Source organism: Amaranthus tricolor, chromosome 8, assembly GCF_026212465.1.
Source record: "Amaranthus tricolor cultivar Red isolate AtriRed21 chromosome 8, ASM2621246v1, whole genome shotgun sequence".
Lineage (NCBI taxonomy): Eukaryota > Viridiplantae > Streptophyta > Magnoliopsida > Caryophyllales > Amaranthaceae > Amaranthus > Amaranthus tricolor.
In genome coordinates, this window is record NC_080054.1 from 20630239 (window position 1) to 20652368 (window position 22130).

The 22130-nt window shown below is 32.0% G+C and overlaps 1 protein-coding gene across 1 annotated transcript; it reads right to left on the minus strand.

The window, feature by feature from the left end:
- Positions 1–2033: 2033 nt before the first annotated feature.
- LOC130820499 (serine/threonine-protein phosphatase 7) lies at positions 2034–19539 on the minus strand. Its single transcript, XM_057685898.1, has 5 exons — positions 18907–19539; positions 14204–14710; positions 13219–13365; positions 4817–4924; positions 2034–4115 (listed from the first exon to the last, which is right to left on the minus strand). The coding sequence occupies exons 1-5, from the start codon at positions 19396–19398 to the stop codon at positions 4035–4037; spliced, it is 1335 nt and encodes a 444-aa protein (XP_057541881.1). The 5' UTR covers positions 19399–19539; the 3' UTR covers positions 2034–4034.
- Between the last annotated feature and the right edge of the window lie 2591 nt (positions 19540–22130).

Consider the following 22130-nt stretch of genomic DNA (forward strand, 5'->3'; position numbering starts at 1 on the left):
CTTCCTTCGTTCCTTATTGATGTTCTTATAAGGAATATTCATAAAAAAATAAAGAAAAAAATAAATTTTTTGATTATCGGATATTATTTTACTGAATAATAAAGTTAATAGAGATAAAATGAGGATAATGAACATTAAAAATATTAAAATAAAGTTAGTAAAAAAAAATTATATGAACCACAACAAAAAGAAATTGAAATAAAATTAGTGGAAACATGTGAGGACCATAAGTAATATTAAAATAGAGTTAGTAGAAAATATGTAAAGACCATAAACATAAATAAATATTAAAATTAGAATGAACTATATTAATTATGTTCAACATTTGTGATATATGAATAGAAGAGAAGCATTTGGAACAATCTAAAATGAAAAATAAAAACATCAAATAGGAACAAAAAAGTAATATTTTTTAAAAACATCTTTTATCACTCATGATTTAAAAAAAGTTAATATTCATGTTCTACTTTTTTTTTTTTTTGAATTATCATAATGTACATTTCAAAGTATGGAGAAAAAATTATCAACGCTTTACTTTTTAAGATACTTTTTTGATATTAATATTAATATTTGATACATTTCATGAAATTATGTGAGAATAATTACTCAATATAAATGGTTTAACACAAGAGTCGGAGGATAATAAAATTTATTTAAATTATGGATGAGATACAAACTTTTATATCATACCATAATTTCTTTATTTGACGAACATTTCAATCATGAATTAAGACAAATTGATTAATAATTATTACAATTGAACTTTAGCATTCATTTTACTATTAATTACTGAAATTAATACTTAAAAATATGCATTAAAATAGATCATATAAGATTATACATAGTTATATTTTTAATATGTAAAAACAAACATAGAGGACAAGATTAATCAACGAATATTACTGTACAAATATAGAAACAAAAAAGTTAAGAAATTATATTATATGTTTAATAAAGTTAATACAAAAACATTTCTATAATTTTATAGGTTTTATTGGAAGAATGAGACTAATAAAACTAAATTTCTAATTTTTGTATAAATGTTTAATGAAGTTAATAAAAGAAAATAGTTATTACTTATTAGGGTCGTTAATTCACTTATTAAAAAAATAATTGAATATGAAGTATTAGAAGTTGCGAATATGTGGTTCACATACAAGTTTAACTAAGAAATTCGTCAATAAGTCTTCTTGAGTCTTTCTTTTCTAGTGTAGCAAAATAAGATGTTGTATTTGGTGTTTACTTCTTTGATTGAAAATCATATGAAAGTCCAATTCTAATAAGAGATGGTTGGGATGATATCGTTGCATTGTTAAGTGAATTGCAAGCAACTCTGTTGATACGTTGTTGATATTAAATGGTGAGAATAAGAATAAATTATAATATAGTTTTTTTAAAATGTAATATATTATTTCCATCGTGATTGAAGATTTCATCATAAAAATGTTTTTTATTCATAATTTTTCATACCACCTTACACCACAATTTCAAATTTAATGCATTCGAATGATTTTTGTAAACAAAATAAAATAATTGAAGTATATGAATCGGATTTATTTTTCAAGGGGCTTGATTTTGGAAATTTTCAGATCCAAATGTAGACCCGATCTCTTAGGGTCCAAATACAGACTCAAGCTTTTAAAATTTACTTCTCAATGTAAATGTTAAGTGTTTAAAATTTAGACCTTAAATTGGACTCTTAAGATCCTTAAATTTTCATGGTCTGAATTCGAATTCAGACCCAAACTCTTATGTTTTCAATTGGACCCAAACCCTTAAGAGTACAAAAAATTTAGACCCTTAGAATAAGGTAGGTCATGAACCCTTTTTTATCCTTATTGAAGTAGAACAAGTATGAACATTAAATTTGTAAATAGAATTTTCTAATAAAATTGCATTAACTTTTCATTATTATTTTCATTGTTTAATATCAACAACTAAACGGGTCATTAGTGTTCATGAAAGTTTAGATTATTAGGAATCAGTTAATTAGTTATACTTTCTTTGAATTGGTTAAAAAAAAGGAAATGAAGAGAATGAATTTAGAGGATTATAGTGTTTTTTGTTTGGTTATCAATTTTAGTAAGAATGCATTTTGAAGAAAGAGATTTGAAGAGGTTAAGTCCCTTAATTTTGTTGATAAGCAAATCTCTCCCAAATGTGGAAAAATTTGAAGGGAAGATGACACAAATTCTTGTGAAAGACGGTCTATTTGAGAGACCATCTCTAATTGCCCCGACACATTATATATTTTTTAAAATACTGTAAGTAGGCATTAAGAATATTATAGGTAGACATTTAAAATATTGAAAGTATGCATTAAAAATACGGTAAGTAAGCTTTAAGGATAATATAAATAGGCATCAAGAATACGATAAGTAGGCATCAATTTTTAATGGGTTGGGCTTAAGACGTGTTCCGCAAAAAGACGATCTCTCAACAGACTAGTTGAAAAGATAATTCTCTTCATATACTTTCCTTTCCATCCTAAACAAACACGAAAATTTTCCTTATTTCTTCTCCTCGCCTTCCCTTATCTCTCGTCCCTTTGTCTCAAGAGACTAGAATATTTGAGTGACTACGTTCTAACCATTTGCGTCTAAGATTATTTTCTCCCATCCCTCTCATTAATTTGTAATGCTCAAGTGCTCACATGTGATATCAACTAAACATTTAGTTTCCAAATGCTAAATTGTTAGTTACACTTTAGACCACGAACATTTAACAAGCTTGATGTGAGTTCTACATTAAATTTGATTTGCTAAATATTTGTAATTTGCTAAAATATAAACTGTAGTTTGTAGGTATAAGTTGTCGCCTTTTTTCCCTCTCTAAACCATGATTATAGTTTTCCTATGAGCGGGATACACTTAGCATGATGATGATAAAGTGTGATTTGTATATATTGCTACTAAACAAATCATTATTGGGTTTATGATTCAACATAAACAGTTCAAAAACCTTTTTCAATGTCTTAATTTGTCTTCAAATCAAGTTGACCTAGATCAGGTCAAACGTTGTGATTTTCAACCCTATTAGATTCAAAAAATTTGAAAAAAATAAAGAGTATTTAACAAAAATAGTCAAAAATTAAGTTTTGGGCAAACTTTAATCCCAAAATAAGCGTGTTTGCCTCCAAAGCTAAGTTTGATATATATTCGCTGTTATTAATGGCGAACTTAAAAAACTGGTCAAAGCAGGTCAAACCTTTGTTCTCTGTTACTAACAGCGAACAAAAACTTAACCTAGTTTGACCAGGTATGCTTTTCTTTGCTGTTACTAACAATGAACAAATATGTTGACCATTTTTTACCAAAGTCTTTGTTCACTGTTACTCACAGCAAACAAACCCTTGACATAAACATTAGCAGATACATTGTTCGCTGTTAATAAAGAGTATATACCAAATCTAACTTTGAAGGCAAACACACTTATTTTGGGATTAAAGTTTGCCCAAAGCTTGATTTTTGACTACTTTTGTTGATTAGTCTTATTTTTTTCAAATTTTCTTAGATTCAGATCAAAGGGCATCTGAAATATAAACTTAAACACGGACCCAGCCCAACCAAATCTATCAATCAGGCCTATCCAAAACCATGTTTTGTCCCTTTGAATCTGATTGAACATGATACATTCAACGGGTTAGAGAAAGAATAGATAGCAAAGTTATCACTCTAACTCGTAAAACAGAAAGTATGTTAAGATTGTCTCGTAACACTTTATTTACTTCTAATTCAAATAAAGTATACAACAATTCAAAAGAAACACCTCAAAATAATAAACCAATAATGGCTTGGAGAGTTAGGAAATTCTTGCTCCAAAAACTTGAAATTACTTTTACATCTCACTTCTCAGCATCAAAATATTCAAATAGTAGACAAATAATGGCATTTTCTCAACCCAAAGATTTAAGAAGACATACGGGCGTCTGCAGATTTGCTGCTTATATATAAAACAAACTCGCAACAAAATGATTAAAAGACAACTAACCTGCAACATAAGACCCGATGTTCTTTAGCAAAGGGAGCTGTCTTTCAAGAGGACGTAACCATAGATGCTAAGTCCAGTTCTTCATCGGAATCGATCACTTCTTCGAAGTTATAGTAAGGATTTGCCTGTCACAAGGTTTTGGCAAAAAAATAATCACTAAAGAAACAATACTTTTTTCGGAAAGCACACGAAAGTACACAAAGAAAGCAAATGTTCAGTCTATGGAATGTTTCAAGCTTCGAGAGTAAAGGAGAGAAAGAGGGAGGGTTGATATTAGGGCGATCTATACATAAATAAGAACTAAGTGATTGAATATCAAAACATAAGGCATAAAAGAATGTGGAACAATACTATAGTACTTTTGAGAATCGAGCTTTTTCTGTCCGAGTTGGGAACTATTTTCTTATATGTTGGACAAAGTTGAGGATGTTAGGGCTCTGGAGACTAACACTATGTTTGGATAACAACTTTGGAGAGAAAAGAAAGGAAAAGGGAAAGGAGGGGAAGAGAAATGAAAAGGGAGTAACTGTTGTATGTCTAGGAGGGAAAGGAAGAGAGATGAGTTTTCCCTTCATATTTTCCAACTTTAAAAAGATTGAAACCTTAATAAAAATCATTCATCTAATACCTCCACATCCTTTCTGTCTCATTTTCTTATCCAAAAAAGGGATCTCTCATCCCTCTAAATCCTATTCCTTCCGTCCAAACATAGCATAAGGGATTAAATCCAACATTATCCATGGAAGGTGCATTGCTTTTTTAGGCGCAGCTTCGAACAAAGAAACACACATGAGTTTTGCTTTTAATAATTGAAACAAGTATGTACCTTTGGTCTTGGTAAGACAGCTTCAAAGCTATGAAATATTGGCGCGTCAAAATTAGGAGGCTCCAGCACAATATATGCTCCTTTATTTTTATACCTCTCCTCTGTTGCCTGCAAAATAAGAATATGTCTCAAGGAAGAGTTTGCAATCAATTCCTATTATGGAACACGATAAAATTTAAAACTCAATAGCCTGCATCACCAAACATTAGTCAATTATCCAACTATTGTCCATCAACAATGAAATTCGTTTAGAAATCAAGTCATAGCTCGACCATTGGAATAGGTATATTTGGCAAGGAGTGGAGGGGGACCAAAAACTCCAAACCTTAAGCCTAACAATATAAGGCCGTCTACACAAACATACACAAATCAACATGAAAATTCATCGAAACAAAAAATATGCATTTTTCTACCCCATTAATATACACCAAAGAAAAACGATTCCAGTGATCTACATATATTCTCCTTTATTTATCGCTATCTATAGTGATACATTTACAAAATCTTATTTCCTCAGGTCATATTTCACTCTTGTTATACAAGTAGTCTTCATTATTCTAACCCATGTACTTATTTTTGTCTTGTTTCCACATGAACAAGCCAAAGTAAAGTTTTCTTGCATTGTGTCTTTAGCATCAGACTCTTTCTTATGTGTTTATTTCGAATCCTATCCTCTTCAAGTAAGCTCACTCACCCATCTTAATGTAAGTATCGCAAGGTACCTCAATCCTCCAACACTGATAGTATTGGTCTAATGGAAATTTGCTAAAACTTTATTTTTGACAAAATGATAATCAACAACAATATCACGGGAAAAATTCTGACTTTTTACAAACTTTCTTCAGGAAAAAGAGCTAATAACTTAATGAAGGAGCAGAAGCTAGCCACCAAGAATCTAATTCATCCAATTTCCCCACCTTATGCACATAGGTTTCGATTTGGTATTCCTTAATGTCAACTACGAAGCATGAAAAGGTGAATTATACAATTAATCAGACAGTACGTAGTCTACATATTGTATTTTAGATTGCTTATTTGTAATAATCAATGTAATAGGTAGAGTTAGTTTTTGGTTTACTCTGCAAAGGATTAATTAGAATAGTCTTTCTCTTCCTATGATTAGCTGACATATATCCTTTAGTATGATAAACTCCTTTATAGAATGAAGGAGTATAGCTGACACATATCCAAGAAATCAGAGATTCTTATATCTCTCTAAACACTTTCTCTCTATTAAACCCTACTTCCCAAAAGCTTCGCATGCTCATCCATGGCTGCCAATGTATCTTTTTACATGGTATCAGACAAGTTTTCGATCCTAATTTTTTCTTAAAACTTCCCTTCTGCATTTCGTATTTCCACATTTTTTCTTTGATCTTTCATCCTATTCTGCATCTTTCCTCAAACCCTATTTAGCTGCATTTTTTTCCAAAATTCTCAAAATGATTACTGAAATTCCTTCTTCACCACCACAAACCAACGGTATTCTTTATCCTACAAGTATTGCTTTAAGTCTTAATTACTTGCATCAAAATTGTTTCCACTCCTTTTGACGGAACTAGATAGTGATTGGAAATGTTCGATGTTTATTGGCTTAATTGCTAAAAAACAAAATGGCGTTTGTTGATCGAACATTACCTCAACCTTCTACTTCTAGACCACAAACCACAGATTCGTTGCAACCATATAGTCATTAGATGGCTTATTGCTTCTATGGTCATTCATGTTCTTTGGCCAAGCTCCCATGCCACAACTTTTACTCTTTGCAAGAAGAGCTTGCTTATCTTACCCAGGATATTTATCAACATGTTGTCGATTATTTCACCAAAATAAAGACTATTTGGGATGAACTTAATAATCTTAGTCCTCTCCCTATATATGTAAATTAACTGGTTACAAATGTGGTTTAACCATCGACTAAAAACTCCTTCGATACATCACATAATTTCATTTATGTTGCATTTGAGAGTTTCCGCGGCATTAAATCCTGTTAGTGCGTGACTTTTCAGAATCAAAACACCGTATTGACCATTACATAACATGGAACGCCTATTATTTCACCGTTACAAAGATATTTCATTGTTATAACATTATTTGTCTCCTGTTAAAATTTCATTAATACCCATTGACTTTAATTATTAAGATCAATTGAATTATAGTTGCTCATAATTTTAGTTGTTAAAAAAAATAATTTAACTAACAAAGTTAATTAATTATACACTAAAAGTACCTCATACTGTACAATTATAATAGCCATGGGCATTTTATTGCATATGCTAGTAGTTCAACAACAAAAATGCAATTATAAGTTTTGAACTCCCCTTATGTGATTTATTTTCAAAAATTTGCACCACGTTGGCCACCATTCCCATTATTACTTAGTTATAATCATTTTCCGCGACATCGTAACCATTTCCACAAAAGCATCGTTGATGCGGGCTTTTTCCATGGGTTTAACTAAAAAAGTTGTCAAGTTTCAGCAAGATCAGCGTATCATCCATTTTCTCATGAAATTCAATGATAACTTTCGCCAAGTATTAAAATTTTTATCGTGGAGCAATTACCTACAATCGTTCTTCAAGAACGTCATAATGAAACCATCAAACTCTCTACTCCTATTCCTGACTCAATGGCCATTGCTTCTGATCGAAAAAGTGCTTCTCAAAAAGGTTCAAAAAAGACTCAAAAACGACCCATTGTGGCTGGTAATTAACGTACATCTCAATATTTTTGCGATCAAATACAAGATTAATGTTTACTCAATTGGGTGCTATTTCAAGATCCATGAATACCCTAGCTTCACTGAAACTAACTTTGAAAACCAGTTGTTGCTTTTGTTCAAACCAACACTCATGACGCTCCACCCAATATTGAGCATACTAGACTTAATACTCTGCAATTCAACACTCTTAATCTCTATCACTAACCTTGTTATTCTCTTAACATAATTGGTTTGGACGGTTTATAGATTGTGGCGCAACCAATCATATGTGCCATTCTCTAGAATCTTTTACTACTATCACACATCTTTATGGCCATAACCATCATATTACTATACCTGATGGTCGAAAAGTTCGTTTGACTATTGGGGATGTGCAAAGGTTATGTGCTGATAACACTATAACTATGGTTTTCACTCATGATGCATGTTTGATGCAGGCCCCTTTGACGAAAAACCATGTGGTTCTTGATAGAATTTTTTAAGGCTTATATTGCACTTTGGATAGTAAACTTAAGTTGGAATAAGAATATAAGATGATATTAACCACAAAGCTATTTTAGCAACTCATGAAAAAACCACCAAACACCATTCTACAAATGACCTAACAAAATTATGGCATCTAAGCCTAGGGAACATTTCTCATCATGCTTTAAAGTTGCTTTGTCCTCATGTAGATACTAAGAGCCTAGAAAACAATGTCATTTACTCTATTTGTCAAAAAGCAAGACTGAGTAGACTCCCATTTCAATCATGTTCTATCGAGTCTACTTTTCCATTCCAATTAGTACATATTGATGTAAGAGGACCTTAGACCAAGCAAACTTATAATGCTTGTACTTTTTGACAATAGTGGGTGATCTCACTCGTAACACTTGGATATTTTCAATGGAGAAGAAATCTGAACTTGTTGATTATGTTAAAAATTTCTTGAATATGTTGAGACACAATTCACTCACAAAGTTTATATCTCAGATCTAATAACGCCAAAGAACTTTGCGAGGGATATGCTTCATGTTTATAAAACTAAGGGTATCATTCATCAAAAAGTTGCATTGGCGGGTTGTCGAGTGAATACACAAGCATTTAATCAAAATAGCTCTTTTGCTCTATTTACAATCTATCGTATCACTCTAATTTTAGGGTGACAGGATCCTCGGTGCTTGTTACCTTGTAAATCAAATGCCTTCGCAATCATTAAATTTCACTTCTCCCTTTGAGAAACTATATGAATCCACTCCCCCTAAGGACTTTCGGATGCTTAGGTTTTGTCTCTACCATTAAACAAGGCAGAAATGAATTTTAACCAAGGGTTGAACCTTGTCTATTTTTGGATTATCCCTTTGCTCAAAAAGACTCTAAATTCCACACTTCACCACTAAAAAAATCCACATTACCGGCGATATTGTCTTCCATGAAAGACACTTACCTTTTCACAATATTGATCACAATTCCATACCATTTAACATATATACTAACCATCTTCCACCGATTTACCATACTACACACCTAACCCTACTTACCAAACATGTCGATCTTCACATGCTAGCCCTTTGTCATCTACTTTTCAAGAAAGCACTTTATCCTCCCAAGATACTCTCTCATCTCCCCAAGAAAGTCTACTTGTCCCTACCAACTCCCTTTCTCCCATACCAAAAGACAAAGCAACAACTCCTATATCACCTACTTCACCCATATTTCATAACACTTGATCATCTAACCCTAGCTCTACTCAACGTACTCTTCTACTTCACCTTTCTCCCAAATCAATGACCCTTCCTTAATCTAAACCCACCCAAAAATCAAACAGACTTTCTAAACCACCTACTTGAAAACTATTGTCGCAATATTGTATCTCAACATTGGTGCAACCTTGTATCTTACGATCAACTTTCCATTTCTCACAAATTCTTACTTTCTTCTAATTCATTACACAAAGAACCCAAAACCTACAAAGAATCAAGTTAAAATCTGATGGTGAATGTTACAAAGACCGCCTTATTGCAAAAGGTTACATGAGTACAAAGTTGACTATCAAAAAACCCTTTTCTCCAATGATTAAGATGACCACTATTCGGTCTCTTGCAGTTGTTGCTTTTAAACAATGGAGTTCATTCCAAATTGACGTGAACAACACATTTGTTCATGGTGACTTACATGAAGAGGTGTTCATGTCACCCAAATCAAGTCTTACCCCTTCTTCTAATATGGTTTGTAAACTCAAAAAATCACTCTACGGTCTTAAGCAAGGCTCTCGTCAATGGTTTGCCAAACTAACCTTTGAACATCAAGAAGGTTTTGTTTTCATCAAATGTGATATCGACTCTATTACGCTAGCAGCTGTATATGTTGACGATATAATTCTCACTGGAAATCACAAAGCTACCATTGAATCCTTAAAACAACAACTCCACATAATCTTTAGCATTACAGACTTAGCTCAACTAAAATGCTTTCTTATTGAAATTGTTGCACCAAAGAGCTCGTAGCATATTCTCTTTTAAGAAAGTTATTACCTCCTACCTATCAATCTCAAACAACAAAAAGTTGATCCCCCTCCTTTCTTTAATCCTTCCTTATATCGAAGCCACATAGGAAACTAAATTTCCTTACGCATACAAGACCAAATCTTGCCTATGTTGTTCAGACACTTGGGCAGTATATACAAGACCCCATGGATGCTCATCTCCAAGCACTTCAACATACTTTAAACCACGTCAATTCCATGGGCGGTAAGAATATCATCCTTCATGCCACTAATTAACTCTCATTACAAGCCTTCTCGGATTAGGATTGGGGTAAGATACTCGCAGATCCGTCACTGTTATCTACTTCATTTTGATCTATCGCCTCTAAGTTGGAAACCAAAGAAGTACATTACAGTCTCCAACTTATCATTTGAAGCTTAATATTGTGTGATGACTTCTGCATCTTTTGAAATCACATGGGCAATTGGGTATTACAAACTTATCAACCTTAAATATTGCTCAAAATCCAGTTCTAGATGATCGTACAAAGCATATGTAAATTGATTGCCACTTCACCTAAAAATAAGTGATGGAAGATCTCCACTAATAGCTTATTTACCTACATACATCAAGCCCATTCGTTGATGTCTTCCCCATAATCCTACCTTCTCAGTTTCAGATGTTACCATCCAAGCTTGGTACGCTTCAAACATACCCCAAGCTTGAGGGGGGATGTAACCATATTGTATTTTAGATTATTAGCTCATATGTAATAATCAGTTTATTAGCAAATGTGACAAGTAGAAATAGTTATTGTTTTACATGAAAAAAATTAGTCAGAATAGTCGTTCTCTTCCTATCATTAGCAGACAGGTATCGTTTTCTATAATAAACTCCTCTATAATAATGATTATAGGTGGTGTACGGTATAAGCAATGAATGCAATTCTCCAAGAAAATAGAAATTCTATTATCTCTCTAAACACTTTCTCTCCCTTAAACCCTTCTTCCCAAAAGCTTTGTATGCTTATCCATGGTTGCGAACATATCTTGTAACAAAAGTAAACTTTTACGAAACATGGATTTTTAAAATCATTTTAATAAAATTATTCAACAGGCTTTGTCGCACACAAAAATTAGAATATATACTTTATCACAAAATGGAGCTTATGAAAGGTAAATTTTTACAAAATACTTTTATTAAAAAACACTGAATAAATCCATTTACCCCTAGGTAGAAACCACTTCAATGAGGAACGTAGTGTTGAAGAAATCCATATTAATATGTAAGCGTGTGACAACTAGCCATCAAGGCAATTGCACAACATAAAGAACTATGATTTGATTAAGCTTAATCAATTTAAGCAAGATTCTTATATAGATCAACCTGATCTAAATATCTCAAAAGATAAAGAAAGAAAACTTAAGAAAGGAAATGGCATACTTAATAACCTATGCACAACAATTGAGAAATCATACGGCACACGTAGTTTATCTATATTCCAAACTACACCATCATACCATATTTTAGATTTCTTATCCACCCATCTCCATATTCTTCTCAATACTCACCGAGTCAATCATTCTCGAAACCACAACTAAGAAATGTTTTATAATTATAATATTGTTTCATATCCAAGGTTATTGATCGGAATTCTATCTAGGATCGTTGAGGGGGTAGGATCGAAATCGGTAAAATAAGATCGTAGGATCGTGTGATACCACAAATATGCTTTAATGTGCTTTGGATTACTGATTATCAATTATGTTTGTTCTCTTTTTCAATTTTAAGGTGTAAGTAAAAACTTATTTGACTTCATCTATAATGATTTTGAAAAGAAAATACTTTTAATAATCATTTTTAAACTGTAAATCAAGAAAACTTGAAGTTTATAAAGGTATTGATATAATTATTTTAGATATATATTTGTATATAAGTGAAATCTATATTATATGAAAATATTTTACGATTGAAACTACCCATATAGGTTCGGATCGTTGGATCGTAGAATCGTGTTATGATCCTACCACCTAAATTCTTGAGCTAAGTAGGATCGCACGATTCTACCACATTAAGGTCCTACGTACGACCTAAATCGGTAACATGTTTTTTGGATCGTAAGATCGTAAAATTGTAAATCAGAATCGGAATTCTAATAACTATGTTCATATCACAACATCAAGCCAACCTCCTAATATCATTTTGATATGCTCCCACCCATTTAAAGGCCAACAATACATATTATTGTGCTCTTTTCTATCCTGAAGTAACAGATTAATTTGAATCAAAATATTAATGCTAGACAGCAATTAACTACAACATTAATCATTAGAACAATGCCAAAAACCTTAATGCCAACAGGACAAGGTTGGATACATGAACCAAACTAATTAACGCGGGAATCAAAAAGTAACAAAACAATTCCATAGTTGCAAATTACATTGAAAAGAATAGTACATATAAGGGCAAGCTTATTTGCACTATTCGTATTAAAGGGTAAATTTGTGAGAAGGTAGCTAAAAAAAAGTTGCATGGCTTAAATAATTGAAGGAGCATCTTATCTTAGATCAAAAAAAGATTAGAAAGGAAAGAAACAATTCCTAAGTAATGTAAAGTCTTTTATAAAGTTAAAAGTCCCAGTTTTGTCATCATTTTAGTATAACAATTTGAAGGGCGATTTTATAACAAAAATGTTCAAAGAATATTATGCACTTTTTCGTAACACTTTAATTTGTATGGAATATCTTCAGGAATCTAGTTGCATTTAGGTAATTTAACACATGATCTATTAATGTAAGACATGATGAATATCAATAACGAAAACACCGAGGAGCATCAAAAGGTCCCTTACAGAATAAGACACCAATAAATGCATGGTAACAGCCTGTAAAAAGAGGTGTTCATTCAAGTCATTTTAGGGCCCATTTCGAGTAGGGTTAAAATTGATCTGGTGTCCACATTGGTTTTTACGTCATTTTATATCCATTTTTAAAGTCAAATTCAGTTATACAAAATTGTGTAAATCGTCGGGGTGAGTTTTGAACAACTTTACTTGTAATGATACCCCATAAGAAGACATTTTTTCTTTTTATTGAAATGACACATGAGGACTTTTCAGGATTGGAATAATGATTTGCTCGTGTTGTTAACATTGTTGGGTGTGTTTTGAACAACTTTATGGTTTCAAGCAGAAAACACAAGGAAATAGGTCTTACCTGAAACTGTGGGTAGTCTGGAGCACTGAACAAAGTGATTAGCTTTCCAGACTCTACAACATGATCAATTGTGTAGCCATGGTCCATTCCACCAAGACCCGATCGTTTTTCCCTAGCATCAGGACCCTCGTGTGATCTAATAATCAACTGTTATAGGAAAATATCATAGCCTCAGAATGAAGTTCCAGCCAAACCAGATGTTACAAACGATTGGCAAAGACAGTGAAAAGAGAGAACATGTTTCGAATATAGTGATGTCATTGAGAAACATGGAAAAAGAAAAGGAAAGTGCAGCAATGTTTTCTCAAAAAAGAAAGAAAATACATGCACCCAAGCCCCAGCCAACAATTATCCAAAATCATCTTATTTCTTTCATTACAAGTGCAAGATAAATCATACTAAAGAAAGAATCCATATGTACATGGAGATTTAAAAGTTTGATTATTAGCTCGTCATAATGGAAACAATGTATTGAATAATGCAACACCCCTACGGATATTTAGAGGTCAAGATATATTGATGAAGGTTCGGGAAATCATAAAAGCTCAATGAACTTCATCAACAAGGGCATTTAAAAGTTGACTTGTATAGCAAAGGAGGAAGTTCTGGTTAAGGATCATTCCATAGTTCCAAGATGTCCTACTTTACATTAAATCAGTGGATGTATAGCAACATTATAAGCATCTACTTCCAAAGACTTCAGCTTCTAAAATGATTAAAATTCTGCAGTTCTGCACTGTACCAAAAATCAACTATAAGTACAAATTTTTTTCAATGAAATATTATCTTTTAAACCAGTCGAGATGTCCGATCAGTGATGACCCTTAATAGTTAATAGCATCATATTAGCATCAACAGTGGCCTCAATTAACAAGTTCGACGATATGAATATACAAGTGGTTGTGTTATAATTCAGAGTAAATAGTCAATTAGCACCATAACTTAGATTCTATAAAAAGAAAAAGACGAGAAGATTTGCAGTCACCTTTAAATCGAACGTCTTCAAAAATTTCTCAGTGCAATCAGGACCCCACAAAAGCCCGATGCCCCTCTCCATATTTGGTGAAAGTCCAGGAGCCATTGAAGGATCAGACCACAACACATCACCAGGTATCAAGTTTGAACCTTCCCAAGGAGGATCTAGAACTGATCTCCTAGCTTTAGATAATTCCTCAAACGAGCCAAGTGACAGCTTGCCATCAGAGTCTTCTTCCGTACTAGTGTCCATCTTGCGATTTCTTTTCTTTCCTTTCTTTCTCTTAGAAGGAGGAGCAGTTACACTCCTGAAAAGTCCTCCATGAGCTGTATACACACGACCTGCGATTACAGTCGTCAAAGGAAGACCTTCGAAGCAACCTAAACACTTGCGATAAACATGCTTCCCTTGATCCCCATACTTTGTCATAACTTCTTGCTCAAAACCATAAACACCAGTGCAATATTTGGACTCATGATTTCCACGTAGAAGGAATACTCTATTTGGTAAAAGTATCTGAAAAGGAAATATTTAGTTTCACAAAATGCTTAAACATAATTACCCAGCAATATAAAATGTTATACCATGATCCATTAAGAACACTCCTTCAATCAAATAGTCTTATTTTGCAATTCAAGATGCCCAAACTTGCTAGCAATGCAAATATTAACTGTTGATAAATCTTGGGATAGCTTTCCATTACACACTTACTCTAAAAATTACTTAGAATATCAGTATAAAATATTTAGATATATAATTATGTTTCTTCTGCACATAAACACCTAAAGAAAGCTATACTGTCTTCTTACAAAACCAAGTAAATACATAACTTACCTCAGGTTAGTTTGACCTTCATAAGCACCCTCTGGAATTACTAAATTACAACAAGGATTGTGTATGATGAATCAGGATAATATATAGGAAAAAGAAGAGTCCATCAAAACTATTCGGCATGTATAGCCACATAGGATTATTCTTAATGAGAAGGAACGGCTGAACATAAGTTTGAATTTCTTAATTAGAAAGTCACTTAAGACATCAAGAAAAAAGTAAAAACAACCTAAGGGGGCCCAAAACTCTAGACACAAAAATCACTAAACCACATCAAAGAAAAGACTCCAACTTTGTAGATGGAATCAAAAATAATATATAAATTTAAGATAAAGAATACAAGGTACTCAAGCAAGAAAACAAATAAACTATACTAGCCAATCAACTATTACTGAGTCCTAAAATTGCCTCATGTGATATTTTTTGCATTTTACATAGAGTTGAGACTTGGGAATGGTGAGAGCCAAAGAAAAAGGTGGAGAGATAGAGATATAAAGTGGGGATATTTTACCATAATGAGAAATACAGCGATGTCACCAGGGCTGCGGAAAAAACGAAAATGGAGCACTCCGAAGCTCTGAGCCAAAGACAGTATCATCAAGCACATGCCTTCAGCATCAAGACAAGTGCACACAACAATATTACTACTTAAGTACTCATGGTCCAGATTAGGATCCTAAATACTTTTCAAACCATTTTTAAGTAGTTTGTTCCCAGATTAGTAAAATCCAGCAACAAATAAGGAAAATTTTCAGAGCTAAGTTCCATTTGGGTTTACATGACAAAGTGGATGTAGAGGTTTCTTTATACTTGCAACACTCTCATATTGGAAAATGTCAAAGAAGTTTAGCAACAATTTTATTTAGGCATCCTCACCCCCACTTGCTCTCACATTTTTTTCTTTCTACTCTCACTTCCCCACTTGTATGTAAGAACAAATTACAAGTTTGGCAAAATTGCAAATCATAAAAAATAAGAAATTATCGAATACCAATAAATAAAAGTTCAAATATTTTTATCGATAAACGAGTTATGAAACAAAAAAGTTGTAATGATTTTTGATTTATAATATGTCTCTATTCAAAATAATGGTAACAAAGAATCTCTTGTTGCGGTTCAATACATTATTGGTTATTGGTTAAAAGGAAATTAAAGTATATTTTCAAACAAATCATGAAATAATATGATTCTCACATATGATTTGTTTATTATTGATTTAAATGTCATTTGTGAAATCATACACCTTCTAGTATAAAATATCCCCTTAATTCTAAAGGCAAAATTGAGATTGAATCCGGCCTATTCATAACAAACAACTTGTAAACACTTTCCAAAAACATCAATACACGGAAATTGCGCTTAGATCTATTAGATTTATTGCTTAAATAATGGTATCAAATTCAAAACCTCCAATGTATGGCCAATGACCCAAGAAAACAAAAGAATCACTTACATTTTCCATATGATCTTCACTTCTAAATAAACTTAATAAATTATTGCATTATTTCACTTCTTTGGTGCTTATAAATATAAAATAAATAAATAAATAAATAAGTAATAATTAAGTCTCAAAAGAAATTTTGTTTTTAAATTGAAAAGCCCATATTTTCAATAAGAATCATACTTATTTTGAGGAAAAGAATTACTAAAACTAAGTAGATACTTAATTTCATGCGATTTCAATGTACTTCTTTTGCTAAAGACTTCAAAAAAACTAAGATGTCCTGAATAAAGGAAAACAGTAGGTGGGTAACACTAATTATTCATCCTCCAATTAAGTCCTTTTCAGATGTTAATTTCTCAATGAATGATTGTGTAGGAGTGATATTTAACTATAATTTGAAAAAGAAACCCGCAAATACGTGACTAGTAAAGAGATATGTATTAATCATAAAGATTAAATTGTAATAGAAATTGCGAATAAAAGCGTTGATGCTACAATTATGGATGAGCATGAGTCGGATCTAGTTCAACAAGACCCACATTTGAACCTTATTTTTTTGGACCCTGACCGGATCCATATCCATAGGGTCTAGTGGGTCCAAGGTCAAAATTTGAGTCCAAACCACTATTTTCTTCGAGCATAAAAATCACTCCCTCCTATTCTCCTATTCACTCTCTTAATCCTATTTCAATTGACACAAATATCAAGAAAGTAGTTGAAACCACTTATGTAGGAGAGAGAAATGGGATATTAGGTGATTTGGGAAAAAACATCTTACCCAAACAAAGGAAATGACACATTTAAAGGTATCAAGTATAACCCAAAATAAAAATGTGACATTTAGAGTAACTTAGCCAAAAAGGGAAATAGGACTAATACAGCTAATAGAAAGGGCTATAATCAAATATAAAATCAATAAAGATATGTTCATTTAAAATTGTGTGATCATTTTTTTCATCAATCAAGACTTTTGATATTGATGTAATAGTCAATTTCATCAAATCTTTCGACTTTCAAGTTAAAAAAATATCAAAGTCATTCAACCTTTCAACTATTTTTGAATATAAAACACATTATAATAAGCAATGTCCAAGGCACATGTCTTCTGAATTTCATGTTACAAAACAAACAAGTTTCAAAAGACGCAACACAACATACGAAATTAGAAATTAGTTAATAATGTTTCAAACTAAACAAAATTAGGGTTGAATCTAGGTCTGACCCATGGATCCAAGACCCATGTCCATCTTAGCTACAACCAATCCATAAGTTGTTAAACTTTCCATAAAATTAAAACTATGTTATAAAGTATCTCGAAGGCTTCGTTATGCTTGAGCCGTCACACAATAATTTTGAATAAATAGCCATCAACTAACATTATGTTTGTAATCCACCAGAAGGATTTATTTAATGCAATCGCATGCCATAGATTTTGTCACTCAATCCTATGTTTTTCACATTGTGCATACCCACAGATGAGTAGTCTTTTTATCTACCATTGTGAATTAGGGATATCACCTACAACTCTCCAATCCCTAATAACACCAAATCACATGGATAACAAACACAAGCTTAACCAAATTCCCTTCAAGTAACCACCCGAACAATTTAATCAAAAAAAATTATAGCAAAGATTACTACTATGACCACTACACTCTAATATCAGGTACACATGGGTCCCCAAAAATGATCAAACTGAAACTCACATACAAACATACTTTTCAACCATATTCCATAGATTACATCAATCTAGATGCAAACTTTCCATCAAAAAGTAATCACAATCGAGTATTATATCAACCAAGACGCAAAGCAATAAGCTGAAAAAGTACATTAAAATCCCAACGTATTATGAAGTATGGATTAATTTGAAATTCAAAATGCTCTACAAAATCACCCACCCATTTCAAAATATCTGAAAAGATGCTAACTTCCAATTTACCACAACTGTGAAACCAAGCATTGTGTTGAAATTTGGTACATCAGGATATCCACGAAAATCACCCTAAATTCACACTGCTTTACTCTACCTCAAATTCACGTTTGGGTTGAATTGATTATTCATATAGCTAAAAGTGGGTAATTAAAAATTCAGAATGCTTTATTACCCCAAATTCATATTGCTACACAAAATCATACAGCCACTCTCACATATCCCAAAATCATACAGACACCCCCATATATCCAAAAAGATGCAAACTTTAACTTAGACATATTTAAATTATCATCCCCAAACTCACATATGGGTGAAATTGATGATTTTCTAACTATTCATATTCTTATATTAGGTCATTATAAATTCGCAATGCTATACTAATAATCACAACGACACACTAAATCACCATAAAATAAATAAAGCACCAAAATAAGATAAAAATTAATTAGATCAGTACCAAAGACAAAGATACTTTCAAAAAAGTAAATACCATTAACAAACCTTCCAAGCAAGGAGCAACAAAAAAGTTTCAAGCCCCCACGCACCTCGATCAACATAATCACCATTGAAGACAAAAAATCGATTATCAGAAGGAAACCCAGCATCATTTAACAGGAATATCACATCATGCAACTGTCCATGAACATCTCCAACAACAACAACCTTTGAATCGGAAGAAACATCGTCAATTCTAACACAATTAGGTTCCTTATGAAGAATTTTAGACCCACAAAGGATCAATTTATCGAAATCTGGAACCGGAAGAACAGAAGGAAGATCGGAAGGTTTAAGATTACGAGAAGACCAATCGAAAGATGCCATGAGATTTAAAACCCAATCTTGGGTTAGGGTTCCGTTTTGTGGCCATTGAATTGGGGTTTGTGGGGTGGGATTGATTGGAAGAGGAGAATTGTTTGGGGATGAAGAAGGAGAAGTGATTGAAGTTAGGGTTGAAGATGTTGTTGTTGCAGAAGAATCTGTATCCATTTGCATGGTGATTATCAGGGTTGTGGTGTTTCTCAGTTGCTCATAGCATCATATAATTCATAGCCCTTTGAGACTTGAGAAAGAGCTATCCAATGCGCCGGGCGTGGTTGAATGGCAATTTGGTTGTTCGTTGATTGTTAGGTTGTTTGATTGATTTGCTCGATTATTGGCAGTTTTAATTGTAATTTATTGATTTTTATTATTACAACGTAAATTAAGAAAAAATAAGGGTTAAGTGAAAATTGAACTAAAAATTTTCCTTTAAATTATTATATTGATTTTCCGTAGTTTATTCTTATTAAATTAGTTGTAATAGTCATTTGTTGATAGAATTATTTGGTGAAATTATTGTTGGTTGTTTATTAGAGTATAACTAATTCTACAAGTTAAATGTCAATGATAAAAGTTTTCCAAAATAATTTTTTTATTTTGGCTTTGAATACGATTTTTTAATTAATTTAAAGTCAATTCAATAAACAAGTTTTATGTTATTAGACCAACCAACAAGTTCATAATCAAAAAATACTAATAAATCAAGTATCATGCTAACTACCACATAAAGTCGTAACATGTTAAGTGAAAGGAAAGCTACAATTGGTTATACTTATGAAAAACAAGATGAGAAATGTTAAAAAAAAACAATAGAATAGACACAATGTATAATTGATTCAACAATATAATGTATAAATAACTCTTCTCTGTCTTGAGAACAACCTCTTAAGATCACAATACTAAATCAAGAAGAACACTCTCAAGTTCCTTACAATTGAAATAGCCCTCACTCAAGTTTGTGTGTTGGTGGTGGTTTGATTCTATGAATGATGTATTCTTTTATAGATGAAGAATACATCATGCTAGAACTCCATCATAAATTACCATCAAAGCACACATTTATCATCAATAATAAACATCACAATTAAGTATGACAGTTAAGCAAGAAATAAAGCATCTTCAACTTCATACACGCACCAAAAAACTGTCCAGCATCAAATCCTATGCAACTGCTTGTTCAAGCCACCCATTTGCTCGTTCGAGCAGCTGCTAAACAAACCTTTTAACTGCCTCTGTATGGCCTGCTCGAACGAGCCATCCCCATGCTCAAACGAGCATGTTGTGCTGCAAGTTTCTGGACTTTGTTTCTTTGTTGCCTCGAGTGAGCAACTTTCTTTCCATGCCTTGCATCGTTCAAGATATGGTTCCACATCCTTAATGAAGCCTTATGCACCCCACATCGATCACCTCATTGATCATTCCAAACACCAGTTTACTTCCATTTGACACAACCTCAAAATCCTTCTCCAAAGTACAAATTATAGTATGTTCGATTAAGTATTCAAAGTGAAAAAAATTAAGCACCGGATAGTATAGTAATTTACTATTGTAAAGTTAAAACATGAATGTACTAATTTACAAGTTCTTTTATTTGTTGTTTTTGAGATTTGATGGAAAGGAGTCCAAAATTGGACAAGTTAATCAAATAATGATATCTTAGATACTTTTTAAGCAAATATAAGATATGTAAAATATTTAAAATTATCCAAAATGAAGTTTGCAATTTCATGTTAGAGGTTGTTTAGTAACAAGTTATTTTCTTCAAATTACAAATTATAAGGAAATAGCTGGATAAGTTTGTGTTTAGTTCGGAAAAAAGATTTAAGTAGCATGAAAATTTGAAATTTCAATACAGTAGAAATTTCTATGAAGTATATGAATTTAATATTTCCTATGGATAGTTGATGTAAAATTTATTTTAATTGGAAACGGATTGTGTACTTGTAGCTTAACGAGTCGAACTCAGAGAAGCTAGTTAATTAATTTGCCCAATTCTAAATATCATGCGACACAAAACAACAATATATGATAGGAATTTTATATCTAATACTATTATCAAATGACTAAAATACTAAAATCTATTAATAATAGTAGTATAAACTAAGAGTGAGATTTTAAGGTACAATCAATAATAAAAGAGTCTAGGATATCGAAAGTCATTAAATTTCAGTATGGAAATCAATTATTCTCACAATTATATGAAGCTGAATCTTTAATGTGACTAAAAGTGATCTAATCAATCTCAAGTTTTCGCTACATCATCTTCAAGGACCTTATTAAATTAGTATAAATTTAACTTAAATATACCTAAATCCTAAATATCTCATAGTCTCAAACTTTTGTTCTATTAAAAAAGTTGATAAAAATATTTAAACAAAGGCTCATAAGCATATATAAAACCATAGATTAAAATTGCAATGACTCCCCCCAAACCTAGATAAAGAAAGCACGCACTACTCATAGAAACTAACAAAAGACCTTGAATAAAACCCCTAAAAATTATAATAGGTATAATTAAATCTAACAAGAAAGCAATTAAGTAAAAATAGTAATAAAGAACAAAAATTGAAAAACTTACAGAATGATGACAATTTGAATTTTATTGGCATAAACTGCTACAATTTATATCTAAGAATTAACGAAAATAAAGAAAACAAAAAACTGATTTTTAGAAATAACTGTCGAATAATAAAATACTACTTGTTTTAAAATTAAAACCTAATTTTCCTATTTATACTACTAGTATACTTAGGAAACACTCTCCCCAAGTAACTAACAAATAAACCTAAAACTATAATATAAAATAATAAGATAATAAAATAACCTAATTGTCAGTCTTAGGAAAGCGTGCATGAAAGAATCTAGCATATAAAGTTGACTCAGCGTTTTCCCCTTTCTAGTTGAAG